Source organism: Apodemus sylvaticus, chromosome 6 (genome assembly GCF_947179515.1).
Source record: "Apodemus sylvaticus chromosome 6, mApoSyl1.1, whole genome shotgun sequence".
NCBI classification, from domain to species: domain Eukaryota; kingdom Metazoa; phylum Chordata; class Mammalia; order Rodentia; family Muridae; genus Apodemus; species Apodemus sylvaticus.
In genome coordinates, this window is record NC_067477.1 from 120,531,682 (window position 1) to 120,552,676 (window position 20,995).

Below are 20,995 nucleotides of genomic sequence, written 5' to 3' on the forward strand. Positions count from 1 at the left end.
GGGAGACAGTGAAACTGACCGGTTAAAGCGAGTCACCTTCAGTGAGGGGAATATAAGAATTTAAGTATGGTGGTGCACATATTTAAGAAGTGAGCACGAAGCATCTCCAGGCAAAAGCCACAACCAGTGTTTGCCGTGTTCCTGATTTGGCCTAAGGGCATCTCCTGTCTGTTGAACTACATTCAACAGCTTGTTTCCATTTGTGCCTTGGGATTAAGGGAAGAAGGCACAGAATGGAGAAGGGGTGTGCTTTTAGGGCTAGATGATGTGCACCTTAGTTCATGAGACCGACAGATGCCAACCAGTTGGTCCTGAAGGGACTTAGCAGAAAGTGTGAACCTTTGTCTATCCATGTGGACGCCCCTCCTCCCCCAGACCCCTTAGGAAGAAAAAACTGGTTACCGAGTCAGAAGACTGGCCAGGCAGTGGTGGCACATGCCTCTAATCTCAGTACTTGGGAGGCAGAGGTGGGGGGGCGGGTGGGGGAGGGCGCCGGATCTCTTGAGTTTAAGGCTAGCCTGGTCTATAGAGTGAGATCCGGGACAGCCAGGACTACACAGTGCTCCATCTCTTCAAAACAAAACAAAATTGTGATATCTAAGCACATGGTATCACTGTCTATGTTTCCCCTTCGTGTTGTAAAGTTATCTTTTTAGTCATAAAAGTAATTTTACTCATTCTTTGGTGGCACCGTTAGCCTTAGATGACCAATTTCTAGTGCTGTCGATGCTGCTCTCATTGCACACACTGCTCTCCAGGAGTTAGTAATCACGAAGCTTTGAGTGAGCCTTCTCTATAGGCCATGTTTTTCTCTCGGTCTCTTGTATTGATTTCTAAGGCCTCTAATAGAATAGACTCCCTTTGTAGCTCTTCAAATCTGCTGATTCTTTGTTTTGTCTGACCAGTGTGTTTATTCCACCACTAGATGGCACCAGTGTACCTCTGAACCCTATAATTTCTGGGGAGTCCCAGAGCCTTGGAATTATAGCCTTGTTTAACGCACCCGCACTCCCCCATCCCCACCTTACTGTCCAGGGACTGAGACTCAGAGGTTGAGTATTATAGCTGAAGCCACACAGGTGCTCAGTCTCCTGGGTCAGCCATCTGCTCACTTCCATTGTGCTCTGTGTGACTCTGGAGGGCGATTCCAACAGGCCATGTTCCAGCCACTTGTATTTTTTTCTTTTTTTAATTATTTAAAATATTTAAGCAATCATTATTTAAATACAGGCGTCATATTATTCAAAATAAAGTTGTTTTGCTTTTGTCTTTCTGCATTGGCTCCCATACACTGGGCTCTGACTTCCATAGGTCATGGCCAGCAATAGCAATGGCCTCCTGGCCTGCCCCAGATGTGTGAGAACAAATGTTCCAGTACATGTAACTGCACTATTTTCTTTCTTTTCTTTCTTTTCTTTCTTCTTTCTTTTTTTGTGGTTTTTTTTTTTTTTTTTTTTTTTTTGGAGACAGGGTTTCTCTGTGTAGCCCTGGCTGTCCTGGAACTCACTCTGTAGACCAGGCTGGCCTCAAACTCAGAAATCCGCCTGCCTCTGCCTCCCAAGTGCTGGGATTAAAGGTGTGCGCCACCACCGCCCTGGCTTCCCCTTCTTTCTTTACTGGTGACTAGGGTGGTGTGTTGGTTTGTATATGCTTGGGCTAGGAAGTGACCCTATTAGGAGGTATGGCCTTCTTGGAGTAGGTGTGTCACTGTGGGCGTGGGCTTTAATATTGTAGTCCTAGCTGCCTGGAAGCCAGTATTCTCCTAGTGGCTTGAAGATGAAGATGTAGACACCTGCACTATGCCTGCCTGGATTCTATCATGCTCCTGCCTTGATGATTATGGACTGAACGAACCTCTGAACCTGTAAGCCAAGCCCCAATTAAGAGTTGCCTTGGTCACAGCAGTAAAACCCTAACTAAGACAGGTGTATTGGCATAAATCATAGCTCATGTGTAGGTAGGATGGTATATTGAGAGATATACCAATATAGCATGCTGAGGTGGAGAGGATGTGGGCTTTGGAGTAACACTGATGTGGTTGAATATCTCCTAAGTTCAGCATTTCTTTAATAAGGGTGCCATTCATTCCCTAGTAGAGTTCTTGTGAGGAATACTTGAAGTTATAAATGGAAAGCTCATAGTGTCAGTGCCTGGCATACTTAGTAGGTGCTTGTTAAGTAAGAATTATTTTGGTGACTAGAAAGAGGGAACAGTAATGATTTTAGTATATGAAAGGTTAAATTGAGATGTAGGTATGCAAAATTAGCATATACTGTTGTTAATAGAAATTTTAGGGGCTATTGCCAGTCATGGTATGGTATTAAGAAACTCTTGAGGTTCTTAGTCCCATTAATAAAGTAATTTTAAAATAGATTTGAGTGGAAAATTATATATAATTTTATTAGTATTAGAAAAAATTCTCAGAGCAGGCAAGCAGTAAATCCCAGCAGCTGCCTGGAGGAGACTGGAGAGATAATGAACAACTTTGTCCTTTGAGTTAAGCTGGTGTGGAGGTGAGACTCATGGTGACAGAGTGGCGTGGAGATGGTGTTTACAGGGAGAAAGAATAAGGAAGCCCAATGTACCAGAAAAGGCATATTTAGGTTCTGACCAGCACCCTAAAGAGGGAAGGAAAAGCTGTGGATTTGCACTTAGAAAGGTGGGCGTCCTCACAGGGCTCACTGGGGCTCTTGACTGTGCTAGGAGGCAGGAAGGGGTCCATAAGTCACTAGAGGGCTAGTTATCCTGCTGTTTCTATAGCATGGCTTGAGGTGAGCTCACCTTCCTGGGGGTGATCCTGCCTTCCTGAGGGGTGGTCTGAGGCTTAGGTTTTTCAAAACCTACTTTATTTGGGGTTCTTAAATGCCTCAACCTCCCTTCTATCCCACTGACCAGAGGGGGGGTGGGGAAGGAGGTTACTAGGAAAAGGCATTTGGGATTGCTTAGAAGTAGTTCCTTGGGCGATTCCACTCTTTGTTGTCAGGATACTAGCAGTCCAGTTCAATAGCAAACACCAAACACAAATCAGTAGTGGCGGCTTGGTTTAATTGGCACAAGTCAGGGAAAGCAGCCAGAATCAGCTGGAATACCATGAGAATTTCTTTGGTATGGTTCTATGACGTGAAGACCAATGAAGAAGAGTGCAAGGGCGTCCTTCCACAGTTTGTGGAGGTTTTTATCTTCTTTCTAAAGATCACACCACCCTCTCAAGGGTCTGTTTTCAGCAAAACACCACATGCCCTTCTACAAAGACAACTTCCAAAAAACATGTGGCACAACAGAGTTGTTAAACCAGAAGTTTCCACTTCATGTCCCCCATTCTGTTTTTTTTTTTAAAAAGTTTTCTTTTTATCTATCATTAACAACCTACATGTAATAGAAATAATCATGAGAACCATAAAACTAGAACTTTACATCATATTTTAAATAAGCTACTTATATACAACATATCAAACAACAGTCAAACAAAAGAACCTTAAAATTTTATCATTAAATATTTAAACAAAGCAACCTTAAATTTCTATCAAAATAAAATAATCAAATAAAACAACTTTAAATTTCTATCATTAAACAATATTCTAACAAAACAATCTTAAATTTCTAACATTATATATCAATTTATGCCAAAGTAAAATATTTAAGACTAGTAGATTGATTCTTTATTTATTTCCCCTCTTTTTCTCCATTGTTAGAAGAGAAAGATCCCTGATTTAAGCGTTATTTTGCTTCCTCCCTGACCATAACCAGTAACGACCAACCACTCTAGATGATAAACAACCATAACATGTCAAACAAACAAAAACATCCATCCTGCCTTTTGGTAACGGGAGTCATGTTCTTAAGGTCACTTGTCTGGAGGCAAGGATATCTTTTTGATACCGTATGAAATGTTGGATATTGGCCAAATCCTGGAAGAGGAAGAGCTAGCTGTATTTTTTTTTTTTTTTTGTCTAGTCTCTGTGTTATCTTTCTAGTCTCTTTGTAAGTTTTGTTGGTATTCATATTTTTTTCAGTCCTTGTAGTTATATAAGCATAACTACATTTCCAACTTAAAACTATTGCAGGCTTCCATTCTAATGTCAGCTTATCCTTATAGTATATTGGTTGGTTTACTTCCTCAGTTTTATTGATAACCCAGCGTTTCTCAGTGCTGTTGTTCCTTTTCTACCAACATAAAGAAAATTTAGAGTTAGCCGGGTGGTGGTGGCACACGCCTGTAATCCCAGCACTCTGAGAGGCAGAAGCAGGCGGATTTCAGAGTTCAAAGCCAGCCTGGTCTACAGAGTGAGTTCCAGGACAGCCAGGGCTACACAGAGAAACCCTGTCTCGAAAAAAACAAATTCCAAAAAACCAAAAAACAAAAATAAAAAACAAAAAAAAAAAAAAAAAAAGGAAAATTTAGAGTTAACAAAGCATTATCTAGTCTGTCCCTGGGGGTTTTTACTCTTCCTTTTTTGTTTAATAAGCATTTCTTTTAAATTACTCTTGGCTCTTACTGCAACTGCATGTCCTGTAGGATTGTGTGGTATAGATACCAGAAATATGTTTTATACTGTGATATGCACAGAGTTGCTTTATCTTATTGGAAACATATGCATGAACATTATTGGTCTTAATTTGCACAGGTAACCCCATAATTGCCATAATTTTCAATAAGTGTGTAATTATACAATCAGCCTTTTCAGTACTTAAAGCAGTTGCCCATTGAAACTCTGTGTACATATATGGCGTATATACCATTGTTTTCCAAATTCTGCAAAATGAGAAACATAATTTCTTTTGGTACCACTAGGATTGCTACAAGGAGGCTCTGGAGTTTGGTCATATAGAGAACACATAGGATATTTATTATTATTATTATTATTATTATTATTATTATTATTATTATTATTATTTCTGTGACTTGTTGCCAAGTGATAGAATTTTTTTTCTTTAACTCTTTACTGTTAATATGTTTTTTATGACATTTTGGGCTTCTAACACAGTTTCTATTAGTAATTCATCAATTTCCTTAAGCTAATAGACCTAGCAAACCTGTATGAGACTGAGTATGAGTAAGAAATATGGATTGTTTCTACTTCTGGTGGCCTGTTACAATTGTGTAAATAACAAAGTTAATTCTGAGTTATCAGGAACAAATTCAGCAGTCTATATGCCAAACAACTCTTTCTGCTTTTAAAGAAATAGTAGTTATATTAAGAGATTCAGGGTAATCTAAAAATACCCTAAAGATTGCATACAATTCTGATTTTTGAACTGAGATATATGGACTTTTGAACACTTTTCTTATTTTGTGTGACTTATAACTGTCTTCCCCATCTGGTTTGCATCTGCACAGAATGTTGGTGCCTCTGGGATTGATGTTCTCTTTACAATATGTGGAAGAATCCACTTAGTTCTTTAAATTAACTGTACATGTTTGCCTTTTGAATATTTGTTATTAATTGTTCCCAAGTAGTTACTACAAGCTCTTGCCAGTCTTCATTGAGTACCATGTTGACATAATCTCAGATTAGACAGAGGTACTACAATTTCGGCTGGATCTGTTCCTGACAATTGATGTAGTCTTACCTTTTATAATTAATTCAGAAATATTTTTCTATATATGTCTTCAATTTTTTACTTTGCTTATGAGCTAAGATAATCTATTGCATAAGACTATCTTGCCTTTGCATACAGAGCCCAGTAGGAGAATGAGTTGAAGGAAAAATGGCCAAAATACACTCAAGTTTAGGATCAATTCTATCTACATTTGCTTCTTGCAGTCTTTGTTCTACAAGAATTAATTCTTTTTCTGTTTCAGTTGTTAGACATCTTGGACTGTTTAAATTTGAATCTCTGTGTAATGTTTGAAACAAATTCCTTAACTTATAAGTACTTAATTCAATTGTAGGTCTCAGCCAGTTAATATCTCCCATTAATTGTTGAAAAGTGTTAAGAGTTTGGTTCTACTGATCTGTACCTTTTGTGGTCAGTTTTTTTGTTAACCAGTTTTATAACTAAGTGAATCTCCTCTTTTTATTTATTCTGGAGCAATTTGTAACCTCCCTTACCCCCAGCATGTTTCCTTAAACATTTTCTCTAAAGCATCTTCATCAGAATCAGCCAACAAAATGTTATCCATGTAATGATAAACGACTGAGGAAATTACCTATGATGCCAACCCATCAAAACTTGCTGATTCCTCTGTTACAGTAGCAGAGTTACCCAGGATGCCTAGGCCACATTGAGTGCCACCTGTAGGCTTAGATTTTTCTAAACCTACTTTGGTGGGGTTCGTAAATGTTTCAGCCTCCCTTCTAGCCCACCGATCAGAGGTAAGGGGTAAAAAAGAAGGTTAAAATAGGAAAAGAGGATTATTTAATAGTTGGTTGAGGTTATGTCACTCGTCGTTGTCAGGATACCAGCAGCAAACACCAATATTGAGTAGCAAACACCAAATACAAATCAGTAGTAATGACTAAGTCCAACATAAACAGCAAGGCTTGGCTGAATCAGGATGAGTCGGGAAGTGGCCAGAACCAGCCAGAATACCACAAGAGGTTCTTTGATGCATTTTTCTCTACAAAGCAAAATCCAGAGACCAGTGAAGAAGCGAAGCGTCACACAAAAAGCAATGCAAGAGTGTCCTGTCACTGTCTGTGGGATTCCTTTTATATTCTTTCTAAACATCACATACCCTCTCACAAGACAGTTTCCAGAAAAATGTCACACAGCTGAGTTTTAAAAAAAACAGAGATTTCTATTTCAGTAGTCCCTTAGCCAGGTCTGTGGATTAACTTTAAAGGGAGGAGACAGTGGCATGTCTCCTAGAGGCAGTACTGCAAGTCCTGGATGCACATCAGATTTAAAAGACATGGCAGGGAAAAGGTGGATATAAAACTTCTTAAGCGGTTCATATATTAACATCTTGAAGCAGTCTCATTTTGGGTATCTAGAATTAAATATTATTAAACTTAAAAAAATGTAGCCACCAGAGCAGGTATTAAATCTGTGTTCTTACCCATCTGATAGCTCTGGGCTAAGTCAATGATCTTGGAGCTTAAAGAACTCAGCTGTATTTTAAGGAGTTGTGTGAAAGTTTTGAGGCTTCTTGACTTGTTTATTTCATATATATTGTATTGGTGAGTGAGAGAAAGAGAGAGGGAGAGAGAGAGGGAGGGAGGGAGGGAGGGAGAGAGAGAGAGAGAGAGAGAGAGAGAGAGAGAGAGAGAGAGAGAGAGAGAGAGAGAGAGAATGCACATCTGTACTCAAGCATACATGCATGTGTGACTGACTTAGCATGCAAGTGGAGATCAGCAGACAACTTGAAGAAATTGGTTTTCTCCTTTCATCTTGCACACCTCTTGTCGATGAGTGATAAGATGGCTAGCCTACAAGCTTCCCGGCTGTGCATCCCATAGGCTTGGAGACCTTAGATGCGATCCCACAGCGGGGGTTTATTTTATTTTATTTTTTCTTATTTTTTTTTTTTATTTATTTTTTTTGCCATGGGTTCTGGCCATCAAACTCAGGTTAGGTTGTCAGGTTTGTGGGACAAATGCTATTACTTGCTGAACCATCTCACTGGCCTCCTCAGTGATTATTGATACTGGTAGTTTAAGTAATGATTTAAAAACAAAGTAAAAGAGATACTAAGCATTGTCCACAGTTCTTCAGATTATAACGTTCATTGAAAAATAAAAAATAGAGATGTTGCAATGAGTCAGCTGATAGCAACTGGGAGACCCTGGAGCTTAAAGCTGAGAGCTTTGTATGAGTCCAAGGCCAAGATGCTTAAAGGTCTCTCCTTCCTGGTTACCTGGTATTGATGGATGCAAGCTAATAGTTAACTGATCTTGAGATTTTCTTTACATGTAAATTATTAAAACAACTGCAAAAAATAACCAAAGGTAAAGGATACAAGAACCATATTAATACTTTATGTTAGATTAAATCATATGTCTAAATTTTCATTAAGAATTTAATATACTGAGTATAAAACATTGGCTTTTTTTGAAACTTCATTGGCCGGAGCCTGGAGCTGTACTATGGGTGCTGTTATTTGCATTATTTGCTAATCTTTTCTCGTGGATTAAAAAGTAAAGTTTTCCATTTGTATCTTGATTTCATACATTTTTTAAAAAAATATCAACCTGTAGAGAAGAATATTTGCTTTTTGTTTGTTTGTTTTTTCTGTTGAGGCGTTTGCAGCATTCCTAATTTAGTCCTAGAATTCGGTGAGATAGTCTTCATTCCAAGTGAGTTAAAAGTCGGTGTCTCTAACCAGCCAATGTTCTAACGTTGGAAGAGACTCCTACATTATAAGTACTGCTTCGTGTAGAAAACACTGCTGCTGGTTATGTTACTGCATGGCTGCAGTCCTGGCACGTGAGGCTGGGGCAGGAGGATCCATGAGTTTGATGCCAATTCGGACTGCAGAATAGGACCTTTGTAATAAATCACGACCGAGGCTAAGAACACAAGAAAAACCCAGATTTGTCTTTTTTTCAGAGGTGTTGAAAAGAGGACTGTACCCTAGAACTGATGAAAGTTTCAAAACTGAACTTGTTTGGGAGGCGGGTTCCTATTTTACGTAGTCACATAAGTCAGGATTGGACTTCTTTTTAGATTGTGCCGTGTTCAGGAAATGTTCTGGTGCCTTGAATGGTTCTTTTCATTCATTCTCTTCAATAGCCAGGTGAAAGCTAAGTGGTCTTTATGTGGCAGTCCCATTGTTCAGGGCCTCAAACTAGTTTCTACAAGTCTCTCTGCTCCTCTTCCCAACAGTTCCAGGCCACTCTCTGCAGCCTTCACCTGGCCTCTACCAAATCTGTTCTGCATAAAGGAAGCCCTATTTATTATATTTATATTTATTATTTATTAAAGGAAGGCTACTTATTATAGCCTCCTGTGAATTGAGAGAAGTGTTAAGTTGCCCTAGGATATTTGCTTTGGAAGCCTTATCTCTAATTGTCAGCTAAAATTCTTTTTCTGCTTGAGAACTTTGAAGTCTCTGCCCCCCCCCGCCCCCCCCCCCGCCCCCCCGGTGGAGCAGGGCTGTGGAGGTTGGGGAGCAGGGCTGTGGAGGTTGGGGAGCAGGGTGTGGAGGTTGGGGAGCAGGGCTGTGGAAGTTGGGGAGCAGGGCTGTGGAGGTTGGGGAGCAGGGTGTGGAGGTAGCTCCTCCTCTGCCTGTGAGGAAGGCGGAGACAGACGCTGAGCATCTCATTTCCTTTCCTGCTCCTCTCCTTGCTTATGTGTTAGGTAAGGAAAGTAGGTTTTCCTTCACTGCTGGCTTTGTGACTGGAAGGAAAACAAATGTAACTCATAATAGATACCTTTCTGACTAATGCCATTCAATTTTTACCAGTTATAGCTCCTTTTGATAGGGTCTATTGAATTTTAAGGAAACCCTGTGATGCAAAGAATGTTTTTGTAGTTACCTGTTTTTCAATCGCAGCCAGGTTTTGGGTTTTTTTTTTTTCCCCAAGTTTTTTTGCAGCCTACATAGATAGGTGCCTGGGAGGTTGCTCTTGTTAAATAGTGGAGGTGGTCTCTGGGAATGGGGAGGAGAGCAGAAGAACTCTGTCCTTCTGTTTGTGGTGCACCAATCAGTTGTGAGTCTGTTGATCCTTTGTAAACATCATTAATTCCAGCTTTAGATGAATTATTTTACTATGCATTGATCTTTGCCTGCATGTATGTTTGAAGATACCAGATCTCCTGGAACTGGAGCTGCAGACAGCTGTGAGCTGCCATGTGGGTGCTAGGAATTTAACCCTGATCCTCTGGAAGAGCAGCCAGTGCTCTTAACCGCTGAGCCATCTCTCCAGCCCCAATTCCAGCAAATATAAAGGCCTATCAACAAAGCTGCCCATTACCTTTAACACTGAGTGTATTAGTAATATTAATGCTTTCATTATTATAACAGCTTTGAAATTTTTTTGGAAAATTTTATCTCCACTAAATTTCCTACAGTTAAACTCAACACAAAGCAAATGTTATATATAGTTCTGAATTCTGCAGAGATGTGTATTTTCGGTAGTATCTTAAACATGTTCAGATTGTATCTTCAAAATGTGTACATGTGTTTGAATAATGTTGACTTTTGATTTTTGCAGCTTGGGGTCTGGTTTTCTCTAGGCTGTGCCTACTTGGCCTTGGAAGACTACGGTGGATCAGCAAAGGCGTTTCAGCGTTGTGTGACCCTAGAGCCCGATGTGAGTGTGTTTTGCCCCTACCTCATTTCAGCTCTGTTGTCTTTAAGTTATCTGAATTGTGCTGCATTTAGAGTAGCTGTGCTGATTTCTACTACTTACATTAGTGTTTTACAGCCATCCGTGTTGTAATCTGCATTGGCGCTCCATGAACTTTTTTATTGACAGGTGATCTATTGTTAGGGCAGATCACATGTATCCACTGACCAGTTGATGACATTGACATCTTTTCTACGTTGGTGCATTTCTGAAATGCTCTGCCACTATCATTTGTTTGCCAGTTTTTGGTAGATTCATGTTTCCTTTTCTCTTGAGTATATACTAGTGGGAGAGGGTCAAGTGTTGGAGGAACTGGCAGCCTCTCCCAGGGGACCTTTTTTAATAATGTACTTGCTAGCAGTGAGTAAGGACTCCAGTTTCTCAGCATCTTTGCCATTGTTGGCTATTTTCTCTAGGTGGTATTTCATGGCTTCAATGTATATTTCTTAATGGATAACTCTGTTGAATATGTTTGCATTTGTTTATTAGCTGATTTAATGTCTTCTTTGGGAATGTTTATTCACATCCTTTGCCCATGTAAAAATTGTTGAGTTGTAGGATTATTTTTGTATTCTAACTATAAGGCACCTTATGAATGGCAGACAACGCCTTCCATTTTTTTGTGTGTGTTTTAATTTTTTTAAAAAGATTTATTTTGTGTATACACATGCTTTGCCTGCATGTATGTATGCGCACCATGTGAATGCCTGGAGCTTACATGCAGAAAAGGTCGGAAGAAGGCATCAGATCTCCAGCACTGGAGTTACGCATGGCTGTGAGCCACCTTGTGGGTTCTGGGAATCAAACCTAACTCCTCAGCAAGAGCAATAAGTGCTCTTGACTGCTGAGCTGTCCCTCCAGCCCCTCCTCACTTTCTTATTAGTGCCCTTTAAACTACAAGTTATAAATTTTATTTTATGTATCTGGATGTTTTGCCAGCACGCATGTCTGTGCATTTCATGTGTGCCTAGTGCCCATGGAGGCCAGAAGAGGGCATCAGGGTGCCTGGAGTTGGCATTACAGACAGTGGTGAGCTGCTGTATTGGTGATGGGGATTGAACCTGGGTCCTTTGCAAGAGCATCGAGTGCTTAACTGCTGAGCCACCTCCCCAGCCCCTCTCTTAATTTGTTTTTAAGATCAACTTATTGTGTGTGCATGTGTGTGTCTGTGTGTATGCATGCATGTGTGAATGCAAGTGCCACATCACCCTTGTGGAGGTCGTGTGACAGCTTGTGAAGCCACTTCTCTGCTTCTACCATGTGCATCCAGGGAGCTGAGGTTGTCAGGCATAGTGCCAGATGCCTTTACCTGCTGAGACAGCTTTCTTTCTGACCCTTATTTATTTATTTGTGTGTGTGTGTGTGTGTGTGTGTCTGTCTGTGTGTGTTGTGTGTAGTATGTAGTATGAGGACAGCTCTCTGAAGTCGGTTCAGTCCTGTGAGTTCTGGGGATCCAGCTCAGGACCTCAGGCTTGTTTAGCAAGGGCTTTAACCTATGAAGCCATCATGTTGATCATGCTGGCCCCAAAACTTAACTTTTTTTTTTGGCTAGAATTTTTGGAGAGTAGATTTTGTTATTGTCTGTGCTGTCCTAGCTCTCACTGTGCAGTGTAGGCTGGCTGGCCTTGAACTCATGATCTTGCCTAATGCTGGGATTCCTGCACAGCCATGCCCAGTGATGGCATCTTTCTCATCTCTTCTTTTTCCTTTGTTTCTGCGCCATCGGCAAAGCTGAGATCTCTTGACTGATTTCCACCTCTTTTCTTTCGTTACTGGAGTTTGAACTCAGGGTTTTTGGGGGCTGGGCAACTGCTTGACCACTGAGCTATAATCTCAGCGCTGTTCCTACCTTTTTTCTAAGAGTTTGTGTAGTTTCAGCTCTAGACTACCTTAAGTTTTGTTTATAGCATAAGGAAGGGTTCAGTTTCATTCCTTTACATGTGGATATCAGTTAGATTTCATCAGCTATTGTCTCTGTGTGCTAAGCAGCACTCACAGAGGCTGTGAGCAGAAGTGTGGGAACAGCGAGCATGGTCAGGCCCACCTTTAATCTCAGTGCTCGGAGACAGAGGCACATGGGTCTCTGAGTTCAAGTCCAGCCTGGTCTACAGGACAGCCAGGGCTACACAGAGAAATCCTGTCTTGAGAAACCCCTTTCCCTCCTCCCTCCCTCCTCCTTCCCTCCCTCCTCCCTTCTCCCTCCCTCCTCCCTCCCTCCCTCCTCCTTCCCTCCCTCCTCCCTTCTCCCTCCCTTCTTCTCCCCTCCCTCCCTCCCTCCTTCCTCTCCTCCCCTCCTCCCTCCCCCTTCTCCCTCCCTCCCTCCTTCCCCCTCCTTCCCTTCTCCCTCCCTCCTTCCCTTCCTCCCTCCTCCCTCCTTCTCTTCTCCCTCCCACTCCCTTCTCCCTCCCTTCCTCCTTCCTCCCTCCCCTCCTCCCTCCCTTCTTCCTCCCTTCCTTCCTTCCTCCTCCCTCCCTCCCTCCTCCCTCCTTCCCTCCCTCCCTCCTCCCTCCCTCCCTCCTTCCCCTCCTCCCTCCCTCCTTCCCTTCTTCCTTCCTCCCTCCCTCCCTCCCTCCTTCCCCTCCTTCCCCTCCTCCCTTCTCCCTCCCTCCTTCCCTTCCTCCTTCCTCCCTCCCCTCCTCCCTCCCCCTTCCCTTCTTCCCTCCCTCCTTCCCTCCCTCCCTCTTCCCTCCCTCCCTCCTTCCCTTCCTCCCTTCTCCCTCCCTCCTTCCTTCCTTTCCTCCTTCTTCCCTCCCCCTCCCTTCCTCCCTCCTTCCCTTCCTCCCTTCTTCCCTCCTTCCCTTCCTTCCTTCCTCCCTCCTTCCCTTCCTCCCTCCTCCCTCCTTCCCTTCCTCCCTCCTTCCTCCTCCCTCCCCCTCCCTCCATTCCTCTCCCTCCCTTCCTCCCTCCTTCCCTCCTTCTTCCTTCCCTTCCTCCCTCCTTCCTCTCTCCCTCCTTCCCTTCCTCCCTCCCTCCCTCCCCTCCTCCCTCCCTTCCTCCCTCCTTCCTCCCTCCTTCCTCCCTTCCTCCTTCCCTTCCTCCCTCTTTCCCTTCTTCCCTCCTCCCTCCCCTTCTCCCTCCCCCTCCCTTCTTCCTCCCTCCCTCCCTCCTTCCTCCTTCTCTTCCTCCCTCCTCCCTCCTCCCCTCCCTCCCCTCCCTTCCTCCCTCCTCCTTCCTTCCTCCCCTCCTCCCTTCCCTCTCCCTCCCCTCTCCCTCCCTCCCTCCCTCCCTCCTTCCTCCCTCCGTGTTTTTGTGTATGGAAGGATAATGTGCATGGTATGGCCTGCATGTGGAGGTCAGAGGACAACCTGTGGAGTTGCTTTTTCTTCTTCTACCTTGTGGTGTCAGTGATCAAATGCAAGTTGTCAGGCCTGGCTGTGAGCATCCTGACTGCTGAAACGCCTTACCGGGCTCTCGCTTCCTCTTCCTCCTCTTCATTTTTCCCATCTCTCCTCTTGTCCTTCCTACAAACAACCGATGCAGATATTCTATGACAGAGGAATTATTAGCCACAATCTTACTGCATTCAGAGTCAAAGCCAAGCCCTGTGCATCTGACCATAATTCTTATTTCATTCCACAGAGCATTATTGCAGTAGTCCACAAATAACTTACATGATAATTGTGAACAAAAATGGAAGATTATGGTGGCAGACTATGTTTCAGATGTTTAAACCATTCAAAATGGACTCTGGTCTTGGCTTTTAAATTACCACATTTAGTTTTTTCAGTGTGTATGTGGCCTGCTATAGTTGGTTAGATCTCTCCTTCTCACTGCGTGTGTTAGGGAGCATTACATGTATGAGTACATATGTACCTGTGCATGAGTATCTGGAGACCATAAATTGGCATCGTTTGTTTCCTTGAGTCAGGGTCTCCCCCTGAGCCGAGAGCATCTGCTGACTCCCAGTGCAGGTCACAGGGACGCGTCACCACACTATGCTCGGTGCATGGGCTCTGGGCTTCTAAACTCAGGTTCTCTTGCACATGCAGTGAGTACTTTGCTCAATGATCATCTTTGAGGGCCCTGCAGTTAGCTTTTATAAATGTCTGAAATGCTAAATTAACTTTTTGGGGGTCTGATGAGAATGAGGAAGATCATATTGATGAGAGGCATTTGCTCTCTCCATTAGGACACCTGTTTTTCAGAGTCTGTCTTTTTCATCTCAAAGGCACAGTAAATTGTATCTTTGAAATTATAACCAAATATCACCTCTTTCATTTTCTTTCTTGTCCTTGTAGTGCAATATAACTTAATGACATAGTCACATGAACAGTTTAGACAGTTTTTAAAATTAAAATGTTGAAAACTCCATTGCCCCCAGCAGCTCCCTCATGTCCTCCCTCCTGTCACCATGAACACCTTCTCCTGTGTCCCTTAGTAGCTATGCTATAAGGTTTTCTCTATATGTTATTTTGTATCTTCATATTAATTAAATTGTACATTAGGAACATATTCAGATTTCTTTGACCTGGGATATATTTCAGATTTTGTGTGCTGCTAGTTGTAATAGCAAGGTTTCTTTTTACTGCCTGTGGCATCTGTAATACAGCATGACTGGCTTGTTCTGTTGAAGCATCTTTGCATCATTTTACAGTAGTATGAAGAACCCTGTTTTGGAGATTTTATACAAATCTTTTTGTGGGCATAGTTTGTAAAAATCTGAATTGAGAGTGACTGAGCCTATTATAAGTACTGCTGGGTTTAAATTTTATTTTGTAGTATATTAGCAGAACTTAGAAAAATAATTGCCTTTTGTATATTAACTTTGTATATTTTGGACACATTTCCCCTCTCATGTACAATATCTCTTTATTATATCTGCTTTTACGATTGCTTTTTTAACCTTTTTTAAAAAGGTAGTATTTTTTCTTTGTATATACTTTTCTTGGGGACTTTTAAATTTTTTAGGTTTATGGACTTCAATAAGTTTCATCAAATTTGAGAATCTTTGGCCATTGTTTCTTCAATGAACTGGTGATGATTGCTCTTGGGCCTCACACCTGCCACACGCGCTCTGACTGAGTTGCCCCGCCTCTCCCTCCTCTCATTCTGCACTCTAATTGTAAGGATCGTATACTACTGAGCTGTCTGGCCTCGTCCGCTGGCTGTCATGCTTGCTCAGCCTTCAGGGGGAGAGATGCCTCCTGTGATTTCCTTCAGGCCAGGCAGAGCATCCCTTGAGCTAACTGCAGACTTGGAGTTGAAGCATTTCCTTTCCCTTTGGGCCTTTGAGCAGCTGTCCTGCACTCAGCCTGCCCTCTCATTGTCTTCCTGTTTTCTGAGTCTTTGAATATACTTTAATAAGCATTATCAAGTCTTTTTATGTGTATGTCAGCAGTTTTCTATTTTTTATTAATTTTTCTTTTGATTATGGGTGAAATTTTCCTTCTTCTTTGCATCTTTACCAATCTTTTAGTCCTTCTTCCCTCCGTCCCTCCTTCCCTCTCTCTCTCATTCCCTTCTTCCCTCCTTCCATCTCTCTCTCTCTCTCTCTCTCAGTCCCTCCCTCCCTCTTCAGTTCTCTATTTTTGTTTGAGACAGTATTTTCTCTACGTAGCTCGTGTGAGCCTTGAACTTAGAGTGTAGCCCAGGCTGACCCTGAAACTTTTAGCCTCTGCCTCCTCAGTGTTGGGATTTGCCTCCTGTTGTGTGTGGCTGTTATTTTCCATATTTTCCCTCTGGTAGACTGAGTTTTATTTTGATATTCAGTTAAGGTACTTGTGGGTTAGGTTAGATTCGGGCTGTGGTTTTCTAGGTTATAGCAGTCCTGCTAGGAGGTAAGCTTTCTTGGACTGAGTTGAGTGCTCTTCTTAGACAATCAGAACTCGATTCCTACTTGGTCAGACCTTGAAACTCCTGGCACTGTGTGGCCTCCAGAATTTTCTTTCAACACAAAGCATTTTGATAGTTGATTCTTTTTTTCAGGTCTCAGAGAATTTCGCCTTGTAGTAAAGCTTTTTGCCTAGCCTTGGACACTCTAGGGGGTGGTTGCCTAGCTTGGACACCCTGGGAGTGGTTACTGAACTTTCTAGAACTTTCTTACTCCTAGTGCCCATAGTGCTTAGCTGCAGACTCCAGCAGCCCAGCCTGGCCCCCTTTCTTCATCCAGGGGCTTGCTTGCTGTGATTGGTGTCTGCCTGTGTGGGAGCCCTGAGTGTCTGACAGGGGCTGTGCTGACTGCTGACACACCTAGTGCTTCTCCCCTCCAGAGTCACTCCTGGGCTGCTGCTGTCTGATTCTCCAAACAGTTCTTATTTTGTCTACTTCTCAGATTTTTATGGTAAGGAGGTTAGCCAGTTACTAGCTTTGCCACATCTGGAAAGGCGGTCAGTACCATTTAATTTTAAAATCCTATGTGTGGCAGTTAGGAACTATACTTTATTAAAAAATAGAACAAAGTAAGATTCATAACATTCTTATTAGTATCAATATTTATGTAAGTCTTGATTTTACTTGAATATATAAAATAGACATATTGGTTAAATTATATTGTGAATTTCCAACTATTTTCTATGTCAAAACTTGAAAATAAAAATTTAACTGAACTCTGAGTCAGTGCTGCAATGGCTAGGTTTAGATTTTTAAAATTTTTTTGGTAAAGCATAAAAATAAAGTTTAATTTAGCTTTATGCCTTTTTTCTTTCAAATACATTATTAAAATAATTTTTAATAATGATTAATGGTGATTTTTTAATAGTGATTTTTTTTAAGGGTACATAAGAGACTAGGAAAATTGGTTATATTTTGGTTTTAACAAGTATCTTACCTAAGGACATTGTCTAACTGGAATATCTGTTATTTTAGAATGCCGAGGCTTGGAACAATTTGTCTACTTCCTATATTCGATTAAAACAAAAGTAAGTACCTGAGACAAGTGTGAAGAACTTGATTTCACTTAAAATTGTAAGGTTTTCTCTAACCGAATATTTGAATCTGTGTCTAACTCTTTACTATCCTTCTATATAGGTTAGAGTAACTAAATTAACCGTTGAATTTTAATTGTATAGTTATTTCTTGAAAATATTTAATGTATGATGAAGTATACATTATAAATAATAAGATAAATATCTCTTGAAATTGGTATTTACTGCCAAAGTTTTTCACCCTAAATTTCATTGCATGATAAAAACAAATAGGCCTTTGATTGGTCAACTCAACTGGTAGTTTTCTTATTAACTGTTTGTCTTAGGCATTTTTATAAAATGTGAATATGACCCATTTTTTTCTGGAGATGTAAATTTAAGAAATAAAACAATCCGCAATATTATCATAAAAATTGATTAGTGATACAATCTGTGTGTGGTGACAAGAGGTGAGAATGCAAAGGGTGCTGTGGTAGAGCGTGCGCTGTGTCTGTAAAGGGCGCTGTGTCTGTAAAGGGCGCTGAGGTAGAGCAGTCTTTTCACCTTTTGTATGTGGGGAACTTAGTCCTGTGAAGATCTCAGGAGAGACGGTTTGTGACCCTGGTTCAGATATGCTTGTTTCATCATGAAGCTAGCTTGGAAGGACATGTGGAAAGGATAGAACAAAGGAAGTGATATGGCCAAATGCAGAGTGGCATAAATGAGTGGATTATTAGGAGGTGGCAGTAAAATAATAGTCCAGCTGTAGAGTAGTGTGAGCTCTCTAATGAAAAGGAAGGAAAGAAAAGTAGGTTGCACTCAACTCCTCACAGCGTCACCTGAGACGTTGAGACCTTCTGCTGGGAACAGCCGGGGAGTTTGGGAGGGAGATCAACAGAGAAGCGTTTAGGAAGAGGAGGTACAGGAGGCAGAGTGGAGAGGGAGCCGGAGGCCAGGAAGCCACGCGAGCAGCTCAGACATGGTAACTGGAGTGAACAGGCAAGGGCAGGTGAAGGGTTGTTACTGCTAGAGCTTTTATGTATCTGTGCGAAGTCACAGATGATTCCTGAGGATATGGAGGCCATTTTACATTGAAATCGTGGACTGCTTCCTCTGCTCTTGGATGTCAGTTCGTTCTACCATTCTCTTAAAAACAATACAGCTCTTGATTACTGTCGACTGGGTTGATGCTTGCTGGATATCTGGCGCTCTAGGGCAGTGGGAGTCGGTTATAGTGGGGTCTGGTCATTTTTTTTTCTGACATAATCCTGTATGACTCCTGCTCTGTTTTTCTTTTTCTTTTTAAAAACTCATTTATTTTACTCTGTATGAGTCTTTGCTGGTTTGTATGTGTACCATGTTCATGCCTAGTGCCCGCAAAGGCCAGAAGAGGGCATTGGAACCCCTTGGCACTGGACTTACAGATGCTCATGAGTGCTGTGTGAATGCTGGTAACAGAACCCAGGTTCTGTTCTAGAGCAGCCTGAGTTGTCCTCTTTTATTCATTTGCTGTGACTCTAGACATAAGCAATGTTTGATTCGTGAAATTATTTCAGAGATAATTACTGTTCCTCTCAAAACAGTATTTAAATCTTCAAATGGTCTCATCTGTAAGCACTGCAGTGCCCTTTTCTCCTTTCTGTCTGATCTTCCCAGGTATCAGGGCCCTTGGAAACATTCCCCATTTCATGTATAACTTCCATAGTCTAGCTTCTTCTCTACCATGCGTGCTGGACCAGTGACTCCAAGATGAAACTTCCTATGAAAAAGCTATTCCTACCGAGAGAGAAAAATTCATTTCAGTGTTTTGTGTGTGCGTGGAGGATGTATGAGAGCCCTGGGTGTTGTCTTCAGGAACAACCATCTGCCCCCTTTGAAACACGGTTTCTCATTGGCCCAGAGCTCACAGATTAGGCTAAACAGACTGGCCAGTGAATCCCAGGGATCCTCTGGACCCTACTTCCTCCAGCTGAGATTGTAAGTAGACATCACCAAACCCTTTATTTTTATGTAGGTCTGAGAATCAAACTCATATTCTGGTACTTGCAAGGTGAGTGCCTTGTAGACAAAGCCAGCTTCCTACTCCCTCCCCCGCCCCTTATTTTAAGCTCAGGAATCTGTGATTGGGGGGCATACAGATATTCTGTATCATTGTTTTCCTTTGTAAGTAGGAGAACAGAGGAGTCTCAGTCCATCAGTTGTTGAAAAATACTTGCTATTACAAGGGAAACAGGTAAGAGAGAAAGAAAGGAAGTCCGCTTGAGTTTTGAAAACTACTTTTTTTTCCTTTTTGACATTTATTTTTACAAGGAAGGATCCTTTAGTAGTTCTTTAAATTATGATCAGTCGATACTACCTTAGTGTTTGTACATTTAAGTGTGTCTGATTTTGCTTTTCCTTTTGAGTGGTAGGTTTAGCTGGTTATGAAAGTTTAGGCTAACTTAATTTCACTTGGCATGTTAGCAGTATTATGTATTTTACTGCTTTCTATCATCTTGTTACTGATGAAATACCTACTGTTTTCCAGTTGTTATTCTTTTCTAAATATTTGGATATCTCCATGTTTTGTAATTTTACTTTATATGTCTATATTGCTTAGAATATTCTGTATACTTTTTTGACCAAAGAATTTGGATCTTTGCGTGGTTTTGAAAAATGTTCCGCCATGGCCTTTGATGTACTCTGTCATTTACTTGTATTCCTATATCTGGAATTTCTATCATACTTCTATCTACATCTTATTCTTCCTTCTGTTTCCTCACTCTTTGTTATTTTTTAATCTGAATTTTGACAGGCTCCTAGGTGTTCTTTTCCAATTCCCCAGTTTTCTCTTACGTTGCATATAATGTGGTGTAGGTCACACGCTGAGTGCTGCTTGGTCTTTTTTTTCTTTTCCTGGGCAAACCCTTGCCTTGTCCCTGGGCATGTTTTGAAACAAATATGTTCAAAGGCTTAATAGATTACTTTTTTTTAATAACTTACAAAGAATAAGGTTTCATTATTTCATTTTGTTCCAGAGTACCTCCCTCTACTCTGCCCTTCCCTCTCTGTCTGCCCAGGTATCCGCCTCTATGCTTGAATGTCATGTTTGTCCTTTTACACACGTCCCCAGCTCTGCCTACCCCACACCTCCTGCTCCCCTCTGATGGCCTCCTATTTTTTGATATATTACCTAGCAGTAGCTTAGGGTCTGGAGAGATGCTCAGTGGCTAAGAATGCACTGGCTGCTCTTCCAGAGGACCTGGATTCAATCTCTAGTGCTCCATAGCAGCCCACAGCCACCTGTGACTCCAGTCTCAGGAGAACTGATCCCTTCTATTGGCCTCCACAGGCAGCAGACATACAGACAGGCAGAACTACCCGTATACATAAAATAACCAAGATATTTAAAAAATTGACCTTAATTTTAATAATTTCGTGTCTCTTTGGGTAATTTTGTTCACTGTACTATCTTTGTATAGGCTCCCCCTACTGCAAGTTGTAGAATTTGTTTTGTAGATTTAGAGTGTGCGGAGATTTTTATTTTGTTTGCTCTGACCACTGCCCTGCTTCCCACTATTTGTGTTGAGGGATTGCAGCCTTACTCAGTAGTTTACGCTAGGATGGAGTCTGGAACGTGGATCTACTGTTTCTTGGAGCACTGTTGAGGTTGATGCCTTGTTACAATGTTCTTGTTAGTAGTAAATAAATCAGGGAAGATATATTTCCATAGAGTACTATGTGTCCTTCAGTTCATTGTTGAACTGTTTGGTTTTATGATATTTGCGCATCTGATTCCCAAGTGATGTATTAATACAAGAAGGAAGAATGGTATCTTAGTTAGGGTTTTACTGCTGTGTACAGACAACATGACCAAGACAACTCTTCTATAGGACAATATTTAATTGGGGCTGGCTTAGAGGTTAGAGTTTCAGTCCA

The 20,995-nt window shown here is 41.6% G+C and overlaps 1 protein-coding gene across 2 annotated transcripts in view; it reads left to right on the top strand.

Moving 5' to 3' along the window:
- Ttc27 (tetratricopeptide repeat domain 27) overlaps positions 1-20,995 on the top strand; it is a 138,976-nt gene that overhangs the window by 92,445 nt on the left and 25,536 nt on the right. For both annotated transcript variants that reach the window (XM_052186371.1, XM_052186372.1), the window contains 2 exons: positions 10,101-10,199; positions 17,040-17,092. In XM_052186371.1, coding sequence (XP_052042331.1) covers positions 10,101-10,199; positions 17,040-17,092 — 152 coding nt within the window. The remainder of the gene's footprint in view (positions 1-10,100; positions 10,200-17,039; positions 17,093-20,995) is intronic.